At 40.4% G+C, this 16,921-nt stretch overlaps 2 protein-coding genes across 5 annotated transcripts in view; one reads left to right on the top strand and one right to left on the bottom strand.

Annotated features, from left to right (window-relative positions):
- LOC137098647 (semaphorin-6B-like) overlaps positions 1-7,854 on the top strand; it is a 28,405-nt gene extending 20,551 nt beyond the window's left edge. For all 4 annotated transcript variants that reach the window (XM_067475108.1, XM_067475109.1, XM_067475111.1 and 1 more), the window contains 4 exons: positions 314-454; positions 1,033-1,110; positions 2,586-2,647; positions 3,985-7,854. In XM_067475108.1, the coding sequence (XP_067331209.1) occupies positions 314-454; positions 1,033-1,110; positions 2,586-2,647; positions 3,985-4,967 (1,264 nt within the window). In that variant the 3' untranslated portion in view covers positions 4,968-7,854. The remainder of the gene's footprint in view (positions 1-313; positions 455-1,032; positions 1,111-2,585; positions 2,648-3,984) is intronic.
- Positions 7,855-8,635: 781 nt separating this feature from the next.
- Positions 8,636-11,557, bottom strand: gpr35b (G-protein coupled receptor 35 b). The gene is made up of 2 exons (XM_067475112.1): positions 11,422-11,557; positions 8,636-10,217 (listed from the first exon to the last, which is right to left on the bottom strand). Exons 1-2 carry the CDS (start codon positions 11,422-11,424, stop codon positions 9,366-9,368), a joined length of 855 nt encoding a protein of 284 aa, XP_067331213.1. The 5' UTR covers positions 11,425-11,557; the 3' UTR covers positions 8,636-9,365.
- Between the last annotated feature and the right edge of the window lie 5,364 nt (positions 11,558-16,921).

Genomic DNA, 16,921 nt, shown 5'->3' with positions numbered 1-16,921 from the left:
TATTGTCTTTGTCACTCTGTGTACTACTGTCATTGACAACACAGAAAAAAATGTGATTTTTGCCTTCTTCACTGGCAGCGAACTCAAACAAGAGTAGATTTCTTCGCACCCCACAGCTTTGACTCTGAGCCCAGATAAAACTTCACTCTGCTAATGTTGTGACTGCTGTGTGGGGTTAGGCACAGGGCTGTCTGTCTTGAAGTACCCCGTCACAGATTTTTATTGAAGGCCAAAAAGAGTAGATTGACCTACCCCTGCTGGATCTTTACCCCCTGCCTCTTGTGTTCACACTGCTGTGTGTCACTGTCTCCAGGTGTGGTGAGGACTCTCCTCAGGCTCGTCAGCTCTTGTCTCTTATGTTGGACAGAACCAGCCACAGTCTGCTGCTGGCCTTCCCCTCCTGTCTGGTCCGACTGCCCACGTCTCGCTGCCACCTGCACTCGCACTGCATGAAGTAAGTGACATAGAGTCACTTCTTTGTAATTCTCTGTATCTTTGAAGGTAGGAAAGGTAAGTCTGTTTACGGTAAATGTGGCTGTTGGCCAACTGGCCAACTTTTGTTCTGGCTGTGCTTTCTCGCTCTCTGTTACTGTAGGCATTCCGAAACAATTTACATTTCTGTTTTTGTTTTAACCGCAGGAGATTGATGGCATATGTGTTTATCAAACTACAGCTCACTTGTTTGGTTTAATATTTATTATGGTAAAAATTGTTTCCCAGTGGAATGGTATTTGACTTCAAGAGGCTTCAAGATTATGATTTATCATGAATGCCAAGGTATTGATGATAAATCATGAACGTATTATGTGATGTTTTGAAGCAACCTCACAGTCTGAGCCTCATTTCCACAGCAGCCATATATTACAGATGGATATAGGAAACTGTGAACAAGAAGCAACTTTACACAAAACTCATAGACAATGTGTGTGACTGCTGTGAATGAAGGTGAATACCTGATGTTACATTTTTTAAACATATGACAAGTCAATATAAGAGCTTCTAATGAACCTATGTTCCTATGAACCTATGCAGGAGCTGTCTGGCCTCCAGGGATCCTTACTGTGGCTGGACCAGAGGCAGCGCCTGCTCCTTTCTCAGACCAGGGACACGGTGGGGACACATAAATGCAACTGGACACATCTTTAGAGTTTCATTTTTCCACAATGCCTCTTCAAGGAAATATATGGACAAAAACATTATGAAAACCAAACAAATAATTACAAAGACTAATTGTTTATTCTGTAACACAGATCAAACTTATAGAAAATGGAAAGACTCTAAAAAGGAAACTAGAAGTAACTAATTAAATATACGAAAGAGCAAATGAGGATCTGTATTATTGTTTTAGTAAATTCATCTTATTCATATTTCACGATTTCAATTTGCATTATTAATAACAATACTCAGTAATGATAATTGTTCCATACAAAATTAAAATGTTAATCAAAGGTACATTTTGTAGCAAAATCCAAACCCTAATGAATTAATTACTTTCATGCATTTTACATCCAAAAGTGAGCATGTTGCTATAAAAAAACATTTGTAACAAAAAACTAAAGCAGAATGTGCTTATGGTCATAACACTCACTCAGAGCTCATTCCACAGCATCTCTGATAGGTTCGTGTCTGGGCTCTGACTTGTGGACACACTCTGGGATTTTCTTTGTTTAGAGTCAATTTGAAGTAGCTTTACTTTGATGTTTTACCTGATTTATATTGACTGAGCTTTAGCTGGAGGATGACCACTAAAAGAAATTATCCTGCATGATCATGTAGAAAAGTAGATGATTGCAAGGTGTCCAGGCCCTGAGTCAGCTAAGCAGCTCCAAATCATGGTGCTCCCTTGACTTCACCACTACTTCACCACTGGGGTGATGCATGTTCTTCCCAAACAATTCAAATGTTGTTTCCTTGGTGAACAAAATATTTTTCCAGTACCACAGTGAGAAGCCAAAGGGGTCAGTGGCAAGTATAAAGGGATACAGTGATGTTTTAAGGGGTGTTAACTAGTGTGAGCTACATGATTTCTCTGATATCTGTGCTCTGTTCATGGTAGACGCATGAGTCCTTTACAATCTTTAGCTGTTACTCTGGGACCCATTAACTTCCTTGACCTCATTTGTTTTTTCTTCTGAGATATCTTTGCTGTGCACCATCTTAACCACAGGTCTCAGTCATGTTAATTTATAGATAATTTGTCTAACTATGGATTGAGTAGTATCTAGAATCTAAAAAAAATCTTTTGTTGATCTAAATCTAATCTAAAACCCTTTTAAACTGATTGAATTTCAGGTTTGCAAACTCCTGGCTGCCTCCTTTTATCAATTTTGCCCAGGGCTTCAAGTACTTTTCCTCCTGCGACTGTTTGATAGGAACAAGATAAAACATGTTTTATATTAGTTTAATAATAGATTAATAGATTGTGTTTATTACTTAAATATGAATGGAGTTTTTTTTCCTTTGAATCTTATGGACTTTTATGCATAAATGACTATAAAACAAAATAATTTTAGGCATGATTGAGTGGTATGTGTTTGTGTATTACAAAAAATATTGTGATATGTAATCCTGTGATGTTGCTGCAGGCTGCCTTTTCAACAAGATGTGGAATATGGAAACACCACCTCCAATCTAGGGGACTGTGATGGTAGGTTGCAGTACTCTGACATGGATGCTTCTGCCTGTGAACAGTGGATTTAGGGTGGGCTCCGCCTAGTGGCTTAATCCCTCATTACACCTGTCTCCTTGTCACCAAACGTGTTCTGAAAGAAATCAAACTGAAGCCACCGAGTGAGAGAATTTGTAATTTAGCACATTTATACTGGATGTAATGTGATCCATTCAGCCTTGATATTAGTAACATAGACAATTTTGGTGTCTTTGAGACATCAAGTGAGATGAATCAGCCGAGAGAGGGGAAAAAAAGTGGGATTTTGGTTTCAGTCTTACTTCTAAAAGGTCAAAACACTCCAGCATGAGAGAGTTTAATTTGACATGATGTGAAATAGTTGCAACCGTTGATAGACAGTACGAGACAGCAGGAAGAAAAGTGCAACATCCTCCACTGTGTTGGCATCTATGACAGGAAGGACCGGGGGTAACCAATAAACAAGCTGAAAATAGCTTAGCAAAAACCGCTGTCACTTCTGTTAAGAGGCTCAGATGTCGCTGCAGTAGCACCACAGAGGGCCTCTTTGAACCTTGCTCTAAAATGTTCAGTCAGTGGAAAGCAAAATAAGTCATTTCCTTTCCAGCAGATTCTTTCTGAACTGTTCCACTTGTTTTAGCCCAGTTTCAAAGTCATAAAAATCAATTTAGCTAGATCTAACTTTCCAAAAACATTAGAAAAAGAGTAGATAAAATGTTCCAAGCCCTCATCCTGGGCATTCATTTGTTTTAAACTGATGTAGTCTTGTAGTTTCTATCCCACTATTAAAATTGAAAACACCAGAAGTCAGTGATGCCACGCTGCAGACCGGACAGACTACTGTGAGCAGTGAAAGTGCAGAAAAGGCAGAGTCAGAGATGGGCATGTGCTGCTGTGTCTGCAGATGGAAGTGATTAAAGCATGAGGGAAACACTGAGGTAATGGTATGCTGCGAGGAGAGGAGAAGAGACTCTCTGACCGGGCTGCAAGATGGAAAGTGTGAAGAGAGGAGAGGAGAGTCAGCTGCTGTGGTCTGAGCTGTGTTGATGACAAGTGCAGACCTCTCTGAACTTGGAGCCTGTGGAGCCTCAAGGCCAGACTGGAGAGAAGCTCCTGTTAAAGTCATCACAGAAAAGAAATGCACAATGCTGAGCATAATCATCACCACTTATGATTGTTATTGTAGTTATTGATTTATTATGATACAGTGTTCCTTGTGAGAGGAAAAGCACTATATATAATAGGAGAACAATTTTAAAATGCACCCAGTGGATAAACGTTAAGACTGTTCTGTTCTACTAAATGTCTTTTTTATAATGGTGTCTCTTAATCTTTAGGAATTTTGCAGCAAAGTTTGCTCATTGAACCAGAGAGCATGGTCTCCCTCAACCTGCTTGTAGCCTCTGCAATCTCAGCGTTCACCATCGGGGCGGCGCTCTCCGGGCTTGCCGTGTGCTGGATTATGGCGCACAAGCCCACCAACCGGCGGCACGGCACCACCTCCCAGTCCTCTATCCAGCGTCGTGAGAGAAGCCTGCTGAGTAACAGTGGCGGGATGGGAGGCTCTGTGCTGAGCGTGACGCGGCAGGGAGTTGGGGAGCATCCCTGCTCTCAGGGTGGGGAGACCTTGTTTGTTATGCCCAACGGCTGGGTGAAGTCAGGAGAGCTTGACCCTGGTTTCCTTCCTACCCCAGAGCACACACCCCAGCAGAAACGCAGAGGCCTGCGCCTGTCTGACTCCAACTCCGGAGGGTGGGACACCAGCCAGACGTACCTGGGAGGAGGTTCTGTAGGCCTGGGCTCACCCTGCCGCATGCCCCCCTCTGTCTACCTGACCACCAGACTGTTCCAGCAAGGAGGAGGAGGAAGGCACAGTGGTGAGGGCCGAGGGAATGACACACCACGCCAGCACTACGTCTGCCTGAGCAAGCAAGAAAAAGGAGGGAAGGGGACCCCCAAAGCCCCCCTCAGGAAGTCTGCAGGAGAATACGTGTATCCCATGACCCCTCAGGACTCACCTGAGCGTCGGAGGGTCGTCTCAGCACCCAGCGCCCCCATGGAGTATGGTGAGCCACTGCCTTTGCGCTGGCCACCCCAGGAGGGATACATTCTCAGCAGCCATGGCATGGTTCCTGTTCCCCTGCCTCCACCCTCCATGCCTGCTCCCAGTAGCCAGGCGTATGTGTCACAGCACACCCCTGGCCTGAGCAGGGCTCTGCTCAGAGGGGCCCTGGAGCGAGGAGAGCTGGGCGAGCTGGTGGATCTCAGCCAGCTCATGAGCAAGAAGAACTGCAGTGACAGGACTCAGGCTGGCCAGTGATGTCCAGAGCTGTTTTGTTTACACAGATCCTTCTCTCCTCCTCATTCTGTGCATCCTGCTCTCCCTTCCCTTCGATTCATATTACATGTTTTTGTCACTCAGTCATTCAGCCCCTCTGGCCTCCTCTGTCAGTCTCTCAGGCAAGCCACCCTCCACCCCCAGTCTCTCCCAATGACTGGTTGCTGGGTCTGCCACTCATATCATGGCTCACACTAATTGGTCAGATGGACCGAGGTTGTTGCTGTGTCTGCATTGCAGAGCCTCTTTCTTTCTCCTGGTGCTCCATGGCAGCAGGAAGAGTGAGGAGGAAGAAAAAAGAAAGAAAGAAAGCTGAATGAAGAGCAGAGAGGATGTGAACAGAGACAAAGATGGACAAAACACTTAGAGGCTGTCTTCTCCGTGCAGATTAACTGAGGCTGCACAGCCAGTCAAATACTGCTGCAGGAGTGGGATGCGTTTTCCCAGTTGGATAATGAGGCTGCCACCCATCTGTTCTCAACTATATTACCTGTTGGTGTGATTGCCAACTAGGTGCTTCAAGTAAAATTGCAAATTTTGAACATCATAAATGGATACTTTACAGAATATCTGCAGCTCTATGTGACTCATCAGTGAAACACTGAAGTCATTCTGACTATAAACACAAATCTAACAGAGAATCTGACAACATAAATTTCTTCCCTCTGGTATCTGTCTTTTTTCCTTGCTGCACAGACATAGCGGGAGCAAATAAGTATTTGTACAGATGGGTATTTGGTATTCCATGTACATGACAGGGACGGTGTGTGTGCCAAATGCCTCTAACCTATCTCATAGGAATATGGGACCATAACTCATGTCTTTAGAGAGCACAGTGCAGCACTGAAATGTCAGCACTATTTCTGCCAGCTGCATGCTCTCTGAAATGACGGCATCTAAGCCACACATGGCACCGTTCATTGGCCTCCTTCTACTCCATGTACTCTTTAATGACCAAGACTTCCACAGGGACATTGGGAGAGGTTGCACATACACACTGGACTGTCTGAAAAATCAGACCAGGACATAAAGATCGGAATGAAGGAATGTAAGAGAAGTGTTTTATAGAATTTCCTTGCAATATATAAACACCTTGTCGTTTGCTGTCACCTTAGGGTTTGTCCACACATCTACTTGCATTTATTAATGTAGCATTATAGAACAGAATCCAATTTCATTGGGCAAAACCTTCCCTGTGCCCCCAGTGGATAAATGTCCCACAGCTGTGATAGACAATAAGTAACATTGTGGTGATGATTGAAACCTCTGGCTTAACTCTGGGCCTATAGGGGTAATGAGAATATTCCCCACAGGCTATTAGCAGTATCTAGTCAGCCCTATCAAAGTGTCCAGTTCCATGAATTTGGCCAGTATTTAGCTCAACACAACATGGTTTGAGAATGTTAGCAAGTAAAAGTCATAAAAGAGCTGGTCAAAAAGGAAGAAGCAGAAGCAAAAAGGAACTTGAGGAACTGTAGAAAATATTATGAATATGGATTTTCATAGCTGATCTGATGACTTGATTTTCTCTTTCAGTCCCAGTTCAGTAGTCAGCAAATAAATGCTCTTTTGTGTTGACTAATTAATGAGCAGCAATATATGGTTTATCTGTACATAGTAAACTTGTAAGGCAAACAATAATTCCAAAAGATGATATCAGGCGATGACTTGTAAAAGAAAATAAATATTTATCATGTCATTATAGCTACTAATGTAAGAAAATCTGTTTTCATATAGGTTTTGCATCAGCCTGCTCCAAGTTTGAAATCAGTATTTAGTGTATTTTTGTTTACATGTGTGCCAAACCCAAGTGATGAATGATTTACTAATGCCTGATTACTAAGGAAAAAAGGAGTTGAACTTGTTTCAGAGTGCCATAAAAAGATCGTCCTATCCACAGGACACTTCATGTACTGTGGCATTGGACATACTGCAGTATCCTTGTGATATGAATGCCTTCGACCTTACATGCCGAATGTTTTCTGGTTTTTATGTAGATGCTGGCTTGTACTGTTGTTATCATTTTCTCAGCTCCCTCTGTATGTGCAGACCCCACTGACAATAAATGTTACCAATAATGTTTGAGGGTCAGTTTATAAACTACTGTGACACGCAACATACCATACTTATGAACTGTAAATATGTAAGAACGAATACAGCCGCTTTGTCATGCCCTTCACAATTATACTGTAATGATTTCCCTGCTACCATGACATGAGTTGTGATTTTTTCAGAATAGTTGATGTGTAATAACAGTTTTCCATGAGTAGTTTATAAGCAAACCTTCACATTGACTGAAAAACTGTGAGGGAACACTGTGTATCTCATGATTGTCTTGTTCTGTAGTGTAGTGATTCTCTGCCCGTCATTGCCTACCAACTGCCATAATGCAGGATTTTGAAAACACTGGTCAGCATCCTGACTGAATGAATGTACTCCTTCTTTTTTGTTCATGGTCATTATAGCGTGCAGTAATAAGGAAAAGCACAAATGTTTTCTTTCCTTTTTGCATTTTGTAAAGGAGCTCTCCTGTATCATTTGTGAATAGTGTAAATAATCATGCTGAAGGTATATTGTGTCAGTCTGGATTTGGGGGGGATCATTTAAGCTCTTCTGAGACCGGAGTGTGTTTGAAATGTGAGTTTTTTCCTTTTGAACAAAATGTATGTACAGTATTTACGTGACTTTGGCTGACTGCTGAGTTCAGCTGTTTCCTGTTATTAGAGTAGATTTGCAGGCCTGATCTCAGCCAGAACTGAGGCTTCTCATTTGACTGATGCCTGCTGACTTTTTGCAGTTGCTAAGATACTGCTGTTATAATAACCATCAATCTTTGGAGTACTGCTATTAAATGGCATTATATAATTGACTGCTAATGTTGTCGCGTTATGTTCTGAATTCACTCATTGAAATAAATGCATATCATTAGAAATGTGCCCATGCATACACACACAAATTCAAACATTAGCAAAATGTAACTCGATTAACTCACAGCACTCTTATGTAATGTGTATGTCATTATTGCTGTTTATTTTCTGTAAATGAGACATATTTTTTATCAAATTGGCATGTGGATGATCCTCAACTGGCAGCCTCAGAGAGGCAGTGGGAAACGTGTCAAGCATCACTTTTTCTCACCACAGGAGGGAGCCGGATATCTTTTTGGCCTTCATTCATCCGATGTTGCCTCCCATGTGCAACCACAGCCGCCATTGTTACACATCTTGCAACCTCAGCTCTGACATTCATATGTTTTATTTCTTAAAAACTTAATCTGTAACTTACCTTAATCTGCCTTTTATAAGGTTAACAACACAGGATCTGACATAAATCTAAAGAATTTTTATTAAAAAGAAATAAAGAAGAAATTTAGAGCAATGCACAAAGAAACAAGCATGCAGGGTAACAGTGACAGGAAGTTGGTCAGGGTGAACTGAGCAGAATTTTTGGTTTTGTGACTACTTTGTGGCAAGTGCATCTGGAGTCCTGTAGAAAATAATGGAAAGTTTAAAAGTTTCTTTTTAAAACCTATTACATGAAGGCAGTCGAGGGGTCGATATTGAAAGACACAATGTACACAGGAGGAAAACAAAAAAGAACTGAAATCATCAGGCTAGTTAAACGCAGGGATTTTAGCATAACTTTTGTTGAAATGTGTGTTTATAGTATATTTAGTAGTCATTTAGTTTGGTGTTTGTGGATTTGTTACTTAGTAGTAAATTTAGTTGTGGGTATAATTGTGTCTGAAGGTAATGACAATTCATCAAGTGCTGTTTTATGGTGATTAGTCAAGTGGAGCTGGTATGAGGAAGGTGAACTTTAGTCTATGTGGTTAACCAAGTGAAACATGAACAGAGAAGACTTGATTTATAAGTATGAAAACATTGAAAACCATATTGTGTTTTTAGCGTGTTAGATTAATAACCAACTGTTTTCACTATAAGGGCAGCAAGGTGGTGGAGCGGTTAGTAAGGTCCCCTCTTCAATTCCACTGGTCACCTGCAGCCTTTCTGTGTGGAGTTTACATGTTCTCTCTGTGCTTATGTAAATTTCCCCCCCACAGTCCAAAGACATGCATGTTAGGTTAGCTGTCTGTCGGTATGTCTCTCTGTGTTGTGTAAAAATAATTTATAACAAAAAAGGTAAACAACTTCTGAATCCTGCAATTCCCACTATTCAACTAAGCAGCACTATTCATTAGTTTTTCACTTCATGCTTTCGACTCTATATCTCCATTTTTCTACATATGATTATCCTAAAAGGCCCAAACAGATTGTCTTTAAAACAACAACTTGTTTTTAAAATCCCAGATGTACCTCTTTATCATTTTAATATTGTGCAGTATACACAACAAAACACCAAACTCCCACTGACTTAGGACTAACTCTGTTTCAATAAAAAATAATAGCTGATGGAATCAAAACAGCAGTTTGTAGCAGCAATCCATTCAGACACATGAAAATATACGTGTGCAGGTATGTACAGTGACTGCCAGTGTGAAGGTGGAATATAAAAGTAGTTGACAAGGAAGCCAGTATGGATGGGTGTGTAGCAGACTATGAACACAATCATATTTGCTGTAACTAATCCAATGATGCTTTTCTTTTCCTCTGATTTGTTTTCTGCCTTTGAGAGAATACAGATAATCCGACTGGTACAAAACACAATGATCATCAGTGGAATAAAGAACCCTAACAAAAGCAGAATCACAATAAACTCTTTTTGTAGTCGATGGTTTTTACATCTTTCATAACATCTCCACAGTTTGTCAGGGTAATTGTCCTTTCGGAAAACAGCACATGTTGTCACCAGAAACACCCAAATAACCAAACACACACCAAAAGCGGTCTCTTTCTTCTTCCTCCATGATCTGGCCTGCAGAGGGAACCTTATGACAAGGTAGCGCTGGACACTGATCACTGTTGTGGTCAGAATCCTGGCATACATGTTTGTAAAGTGTATGTTAATGAGAAAAGTACACAAAGTTGTCTTAGGCAGGCAGAAGAAGGCATCATAGATCCTAAAGGGAAGGAAGAGAACTAGGGCCATATCAGCTATAGCCAGGTTGAACATGTAGATGTACGTGTCTGTCCAGCAATCCCGTTTGGCCAGGAAGGCACATAGAGCAGCAGCATTGACGAGGAGTCCCAGGAAAAACAAGGGGCTGTAAGCTACACCGTGAAGGATCTCCACTTTGCAAGTAGCATTGCTGGTGTTGGTACACATGTTTATCTGGAAGACATGGTCATGAGCCAGAATAAAAAAGTATTAATACAGTAAGTACAGTCCAGAGAAAGATGTCAGTACCAAACTGAGGATTGTACATTCCAGAACACTGTCAGACTCACATTAAACAGTTTTTTTTCTTTAGGTTTAAAAATCTAGAATCAGACACTTGTCTTTCACTCACACTGCAACTCAGATTCAGATTTTTTTTAGCGAGTAGAAGCTAATGTATCCGCGCGTCTGAGGAGAAACAAGAAGCAGGCCACAGAGTTCGGGTGAGATTGTTTGTTTCCACACCCACAGGCTGTTTTCATTTTTCTGTTTCATTTCAGAAAAATGTTTGTGGTCTTAAACTCCAACACCACTATTTCAACTCTCGTCATCGAAGAGCTTTGCGCTAGCTTTTATGTAAAACATCGAGACTTGTATAAAATTGATAGACCCTGATGTGTACAGCTGATGAAGGGTACCTTTGATTCTGGCCCTGAAGAAAATTCCTCATAATGTTGGGAGACTAAATCCAGTGGCTTTACTCTCTTAACGCTCTTTGTCTTTATTTGACAGCGAAACAGAAAACATGATGCTACGACACATAAAAAAGGTCAACAGCCCAAACTGTAGATGTTGCAGTTGCCATGGTGCCAGGTTCTTCTATGCCTTCACTACAGCTCAAGGAGGAATTTTTTTTACAAAAAATCTTTACCCTATTTACATATTCTAAACACAAAGCAAGATCACAAACACAGAAAAGGGAAACACACAGGTCCACACACATGCAGGCTGTGGTTACTGATCATGAGACAGAACATATTATGTAGTGCATTATTTATAGTTTCTGTGGCTTGCCCTTTTAGAATGGGGGCTACAAGTCCCCATTTAAAATGACTAGTCCTTGTTACTATAATCTCTAATAAGTGTCTTTCATCCATCTAGTCTATTATCAATGTAAAGGAAACACACTCCACCTACTGTATATCAAATCGTTAGTGTCCCTGTGAGTCCCACTATATTAGAGCGTTAAAGGCTGTGAATAATTTTAAATTTTGTATTTACATTTTTGCAAAAAATGAGGAAGAAAGAAACTATCTTTCTTTCTTTATGGTACCCAAGGACAACAATTAAGCACATATCAATAGATATCAACGGTTTCTGATCACACGCAAGTATATAGAATTAAAGTTAGAAACTGCCAAAAAAAATGGAAACTTACCATAAGCTGTAATCTCGTACATAAAACGTATTAAAAAGCAGCTGTACCAGCATCTGTGTCTTGCGCATAAAGGCTGTTCTGTTTTTTCTTCTCCATTTGCATTGTTTCCTCTGACTCTTCAGTGCACTAGTTTCTGTGGCTAGTGTAATACAAGGCAAATGACATGTAGACTGGTAGAGATGTAACCAGGATATAGTCACTCTTAGGTTTTACAGTAACCTTTATCAATTTTCTTATGGTGGAAAGTAAAGATAAAGATGTAAGTGCTGTATGTGTAATATTAGATTTCTGTAGGCTGCAGTTAGCAGAAGTGCCAACTTTGTATTTATTGTCCATAATGAATTATATTTTTAAAAGTTTGCAATTTTTAGTCAGTGTTGTTGTTATCACATTTGAATAAGAAAATCAGTTTTTCTTAACCTAATTTTCAGCTAAAGAAAGTAGAAAACAGAGGTCATGCTTCAAGATCACAGCACTAAACCAAGCGCTGCAATGACAAGTGTCAAACGGAAAAAAGGACCTTACAAAAATGATCGTGTACTTGTGAAGTGCAAGAGGCGACGTTTTTTACAGCTGCACTGTGAATAAAATAAGGCTAGTCGTTGCTGCCTGAAAAGAGGAGACAGTGCACTTTTCGTTTGTGCTGTGTGTATCAGTGTATCAGCCATACACACATTATTTCCATTGACAAATATAAAGTGAACTGCAAATATGGAGACAGACTTGTTGCTTAAAAATCTATTTATATCTGTGAATCCCCTATAAAGGTTCATTACACAGAACTCTGAAACTGACTGAGACGTGCAGTCTAAAGCATCATGCAGCTCTGACCAACATGAGTTGGTTATGAGTTATTTGTCAACATGTCCTCATCAAAGAGTTTCTATCCAATTGAGCAGACGGGGGGATGCTAGACGCACACAAGCAGATGCCAGACAGCAGTTCGATGAAACATTGTTTGTGTACTTATGTAACTGACATTTCTTATTTTGTGTGTGTGTGCGTGTGTGTGTGTGTGTTTGTGCGCGCGCACACATGTGCATGCATGCTTGTGTGCGTGCCTGCGTGTGTGTGTGCACGTGCGTGCATTTCTATTGTTGTTTAACTGTGTACTTGCTCATCTTCTGGGGACTGATTCACTTGTTTATGACAGAGGGTGTGTGTTCACCAGAGTGACCACTGTTCTGAATTTGTCACATACACAAATCCTGAGTTTTGACTGAACATAATTTAGTTTGCGACCTATATTGTAGATTTATTAGTTTTCTATATTGAAAAACCTTTGAAAGAGTCAGAGGACATAACTACACTGGAGTAGAATAAGTAGTAGAATAAAGGACAAAAAATTATTAAAATAAACTTTGCTTTGTCTGGCATCACCATGAACCTGAAACATAATTATTGATAAATTATTGTCTGCACATAACCCATTTTTGCAGCTGTGGTTCAACACTGCACCTAATTTTTAGATGGGTGAACAAGGTCTCAGTTTCAAAAAAGGAACAACAAAGAACAAACAACTCTGTATCACTGTCCTTCTATTTTTATAATAGAAAGACAGTTTTTTTGGAGAGAAATAAAAAGAAAAGAGGGGATAAAGATTAATGTTATATATATTGTGTTCATACTAGAATAAAACTTTTGTGTTTTGTCCGTTTTTAATGACTGTCACTAAAAATGTCCAGTGTTTTCAATTAATCTTCACTCACAACATCGTCCAGGTGATCAAATTGCAAGGTTGGGAAAAATATTAGCCTCAGACTCTTCTAAAGAAAAGGATTTCAGCAAAGGAGAAGAAAAGATTGACAGGAAAAGGCCAAATGAGGTCCTTTAAAAGAAAGGGAGGGGTAGTCGGGAAGACTGAGGTGGAAATGTGAAAACCTGATCTGGAAAAAGGTTTGGATGGGGTAAATGGAACAGTTGAGAATACTTGACATAAAAAACAGATGACAAAACACAAAGCTTTGGTGTATGAAGCTTTCATTTTATTTGTTGGTTTATATCATTAAATCTATTTTTAGACGAACTTGAGGAAAGCTTTGGCATGGACCTTTTGAGCCATACAAGTCAGCTTGCTCCATTAGTCTATGGCCTATGAACTGAAATGGTGACTATGTGAAGGGTTTGGGTGTTTGGAGAAAAAAACTTGAGGTTTGGTGTAGTTGTGTGGTTGAGCCTGAGTTATTTTTGTGAAAAGTACCTGGTTCTGTAGAATTAGTGGCTTAATAAAAGTGAAATTCATGTGAAATACACCTGTGAATCTTTATAACACATGTTGCATGTCACTGTCGTTGCAAATGCAGATTTGTACATCAAGAATCATGAAAAGCACTAGACATTTTAGATAAGATCTTGTTTAATAAGAATTACTGAGTGTATTTTGCAGTTTTATTGGATTTTAGTCCAATAAAGATTTTATTAAAAGCTACTTTAAGCTTCAGAGATGTTATTCTCTGAAAATAAAAGCAGAAATCTAATATTGCACAGGATATGAAGGGGTTCAGTATTTCGGATGCAGCCTGTTGTTATCATTAATTTATTTTAAATCCCTCTAGGCTTATCCTGTTTTCACAGATATTTCCCAGATCTACCCGGATATGGTGTATATCAATGTGGATATATTTGTCTGCTAGTCTCAGTTCCATTTTTCTTAACTTATGTCTGCCTGTCTGTTAGTCTCCCCCCCTGCCTGTCTCTCTAACATCATAGATTTCTGTCTTTTCTGCCTCCTTGGATTTATTTTTGTTTGCTTGCTACTGTTTGAAAGTGCCCTTTACACGTCAGTAGTGAGGCGGGTGGAGGGAGGACAAGAGAGGGAGGGTTTCAATTGCTCTAACTAGGTCAGCAAAAACACACCCTTCTCTACCCTCACTGTGCCCCCCTTCTTCCCCGTCTTGTCTCCTTTCGCTCCCTTTTCCTCTGCTCTCTGCTGTGACGCAATGCAGACTTTCCTCACAGGCCTCTTCTTTCTCCTCTATTTCCTTCTGAATGTGGAAAGCACAGCACAGTTTCTCACTTTCTTGATGACAGTGATACATCCTCCAAATCAGCGACCATCAAGAATGCATCAGCTTCACTAAGACCTTCAAGAAATTCCAGTCAAATTTGATGAACCAGCTGCATTTTATGCACTGGGAATTAGCTGGAATTTGAATGATTTAGTCTAACTCTTTGTTGTGGTGGATTACGTAATGCTCTGTCATAGCAGGATGTCTGTGGAGGCTGTCAATCTGGGATCAGGCACATTTGGAGGCAAAATCAAGCGTGGCCCCAGAAAGTGTGGCACTGTGCACACTGCGTTTTTGCTTTGGAATATACTTTGGTTCATACTTTCTCAGTGGGCTGTATGTGAGTGTGTCTGGGGTCATAGAGAACAATAGCTGATGTGCAGTTTTCAAACACCATAGAATACTTAATTTGTGATTTATCATGTGTTTCTCCACTCTTTTAATATCAGGTCCTGAAAATCATAAAATATGCATGTTAAAGACCAAGCTCAAGGTATTACATAAGCCCAGCATATTATTTCACAATCCCAACACTAGATGTCTCTATTTGTGCTGTCTGTGCTGTGATGAGTCATCTAGGCGGTTATATATGAACTGAACGATCAAATCTCCACCATGCTTGTTCATCTTAGAAAACGCTGATCTGAGGTGAGATATGTGGATGCATGTATTGTATGTGTTAAACATAAGAAAAGCTTTACAATGATATGTCTTCTATGAATATAAAATGACCATCACAAAATGCATCATTCTGCTAATCCATTCTTCCATAACTAGATCAAGTAAGGCGGTTTGAGGATTAGATTAAAACTGCATTCTTGACTTGACTAAAAATGAAAGAAAGCATCTGATAAAGGAGAATTAAAAGAAAATTGGAGGATGAAAGAACAGAGAGATAAGCGATAATGAGTGTTTGGTTGTCCAGTGGTGCACTGCAGATGGTAACACAAAAGATGTAAGTCATTTGGGCAAAGATGAAGAAAGACAAAAACATTTCCCCTTCGCTGCGTTCACTGGTCCTTCTTTACTGCCAATAGAAGTATCACAGTTTTGTTGGCATCCATGTTTGATTGCTTGTGCATGTCTTGTGTGTATCCCAGTGTGTGTGTGTGTGTGTGTGTGTGTGTGTGTGTGTGTGTGTGTGTGTGTGTGTGTGTGTTTGTGTGTGTGTTCATACTCACTTGGGTGTAGCGGAAAGGCCCACATGGCGAAGCAAGTGGATTCACTCTGGAGATATACACACAGCTCAGTTGCTGTGGCAACCCCCTTCTAATCTTACCACATCTTTGCATATTTGTTTTTGCATCAGATTTCTGTTTTAATGTTGACACACACTCAAGCAGTTTGTCTTGTATTTTATAGCCAACAGTGAACAGGTTCACCCTTCACTCAGTCATGACCGTCTTTTGTTTTGATCACATATTACCTAAATTAAAGGTTCAGTACTGTGAATGTTTCAGCACAACAGAGTCTTACTTCTAGTGAGCCGTTTGTGGGTGTGAACACTGAACTTGCTTTGCTAAGAACAAACAAGAGATGTGGGAGAGGGGGGGGTGAAAGTGAAATGGAGAAAGCCATGGAAAAAGCAAGATATTTGCTGCTGATTGCGTTTGTCAGGCAAGTCTTGACATAGGCCGAGACATTTAAACATAGGTGTAACTCTATGCATGCGTGCCGGCAAACCTTTTACGCAAACAATCATGAACATTTCTATTACCTATTAGATAACAACCTGTCTACATTCAGGTTGTTACCTTCCCACCTCTGTTCCAAAAAGGAACTTTACTTACAACTTTACACTTTTGCTTCCTACATTTTAACACAAATATTTGTGTTTTGTTTTCTCCTTACATTTTCAAAACGGTTACTTTAATTTGAATGCGTTTGATGGTGATGGTGGTCTTTTAAAATAATTATAATTTGCATCAACAGTTGTTATTGACTTGAGTTGTTATGTACAGTGTTTAAGCTCAAAGACAGACCTGTTGTCAGTGTGTCAGTGATAGAGATATTGTAATATTGTTTAACTTTGCTGTACCTTAGGGGCGGCAGTGGCTCAGTTGGTAGAGTGGCCGCTTACCGACCATAGGGTTGGAGGTTCACGCCCCACCCCTCCTGACCACATGTCAAAGTGTCTCTGGGAACATACTGAACCTCAAACAGACCATCCCATCCCTGCCGTGCAGTGCCAGTCCAAAGCCTGGTAGGAATTGGGGGGGGGGTTGCATCCGGTGTAAAAACTGTGCCAAATCAACATGTGGACTAATGATCCACTGTGGCGGCCCTAAACTTACAGGATAAGCTGAAAATGAAAAATTCTGAAAAATTCAACTTTGCTTACCCTATGTGTCTTGGATGCAGCCCATGGTTTGTGTGTGTGTGTGTGTGTGTGTATGCATGCATCTTTCTTCTTGTTATGTTTTGTTTTTGCTGACAACAACCTTGTTTCAACTGTGTACTTGTTTATCTTCTGAGTGTATACATCTAAAGGC

The sequence above is a fragment of the Channa argus genome, chromosome 14 (assembly GCF_033026475.1).
Source record: "Channa argus isolate prfri chromosome 14, Channa argus male v1.0, whole genome shotgun sequence".
Lineage (NCBI taxonomy): Eukaryota > Metazoa > Chordata > Actinopteri > Anabantiformes > Channidae > Channa > Channa argus.
The sequence above is the reverse complement of the archived record's forward strand: the minus strand, read 5'-3'. Positions and strand labels throughout refer to the sequence as shown.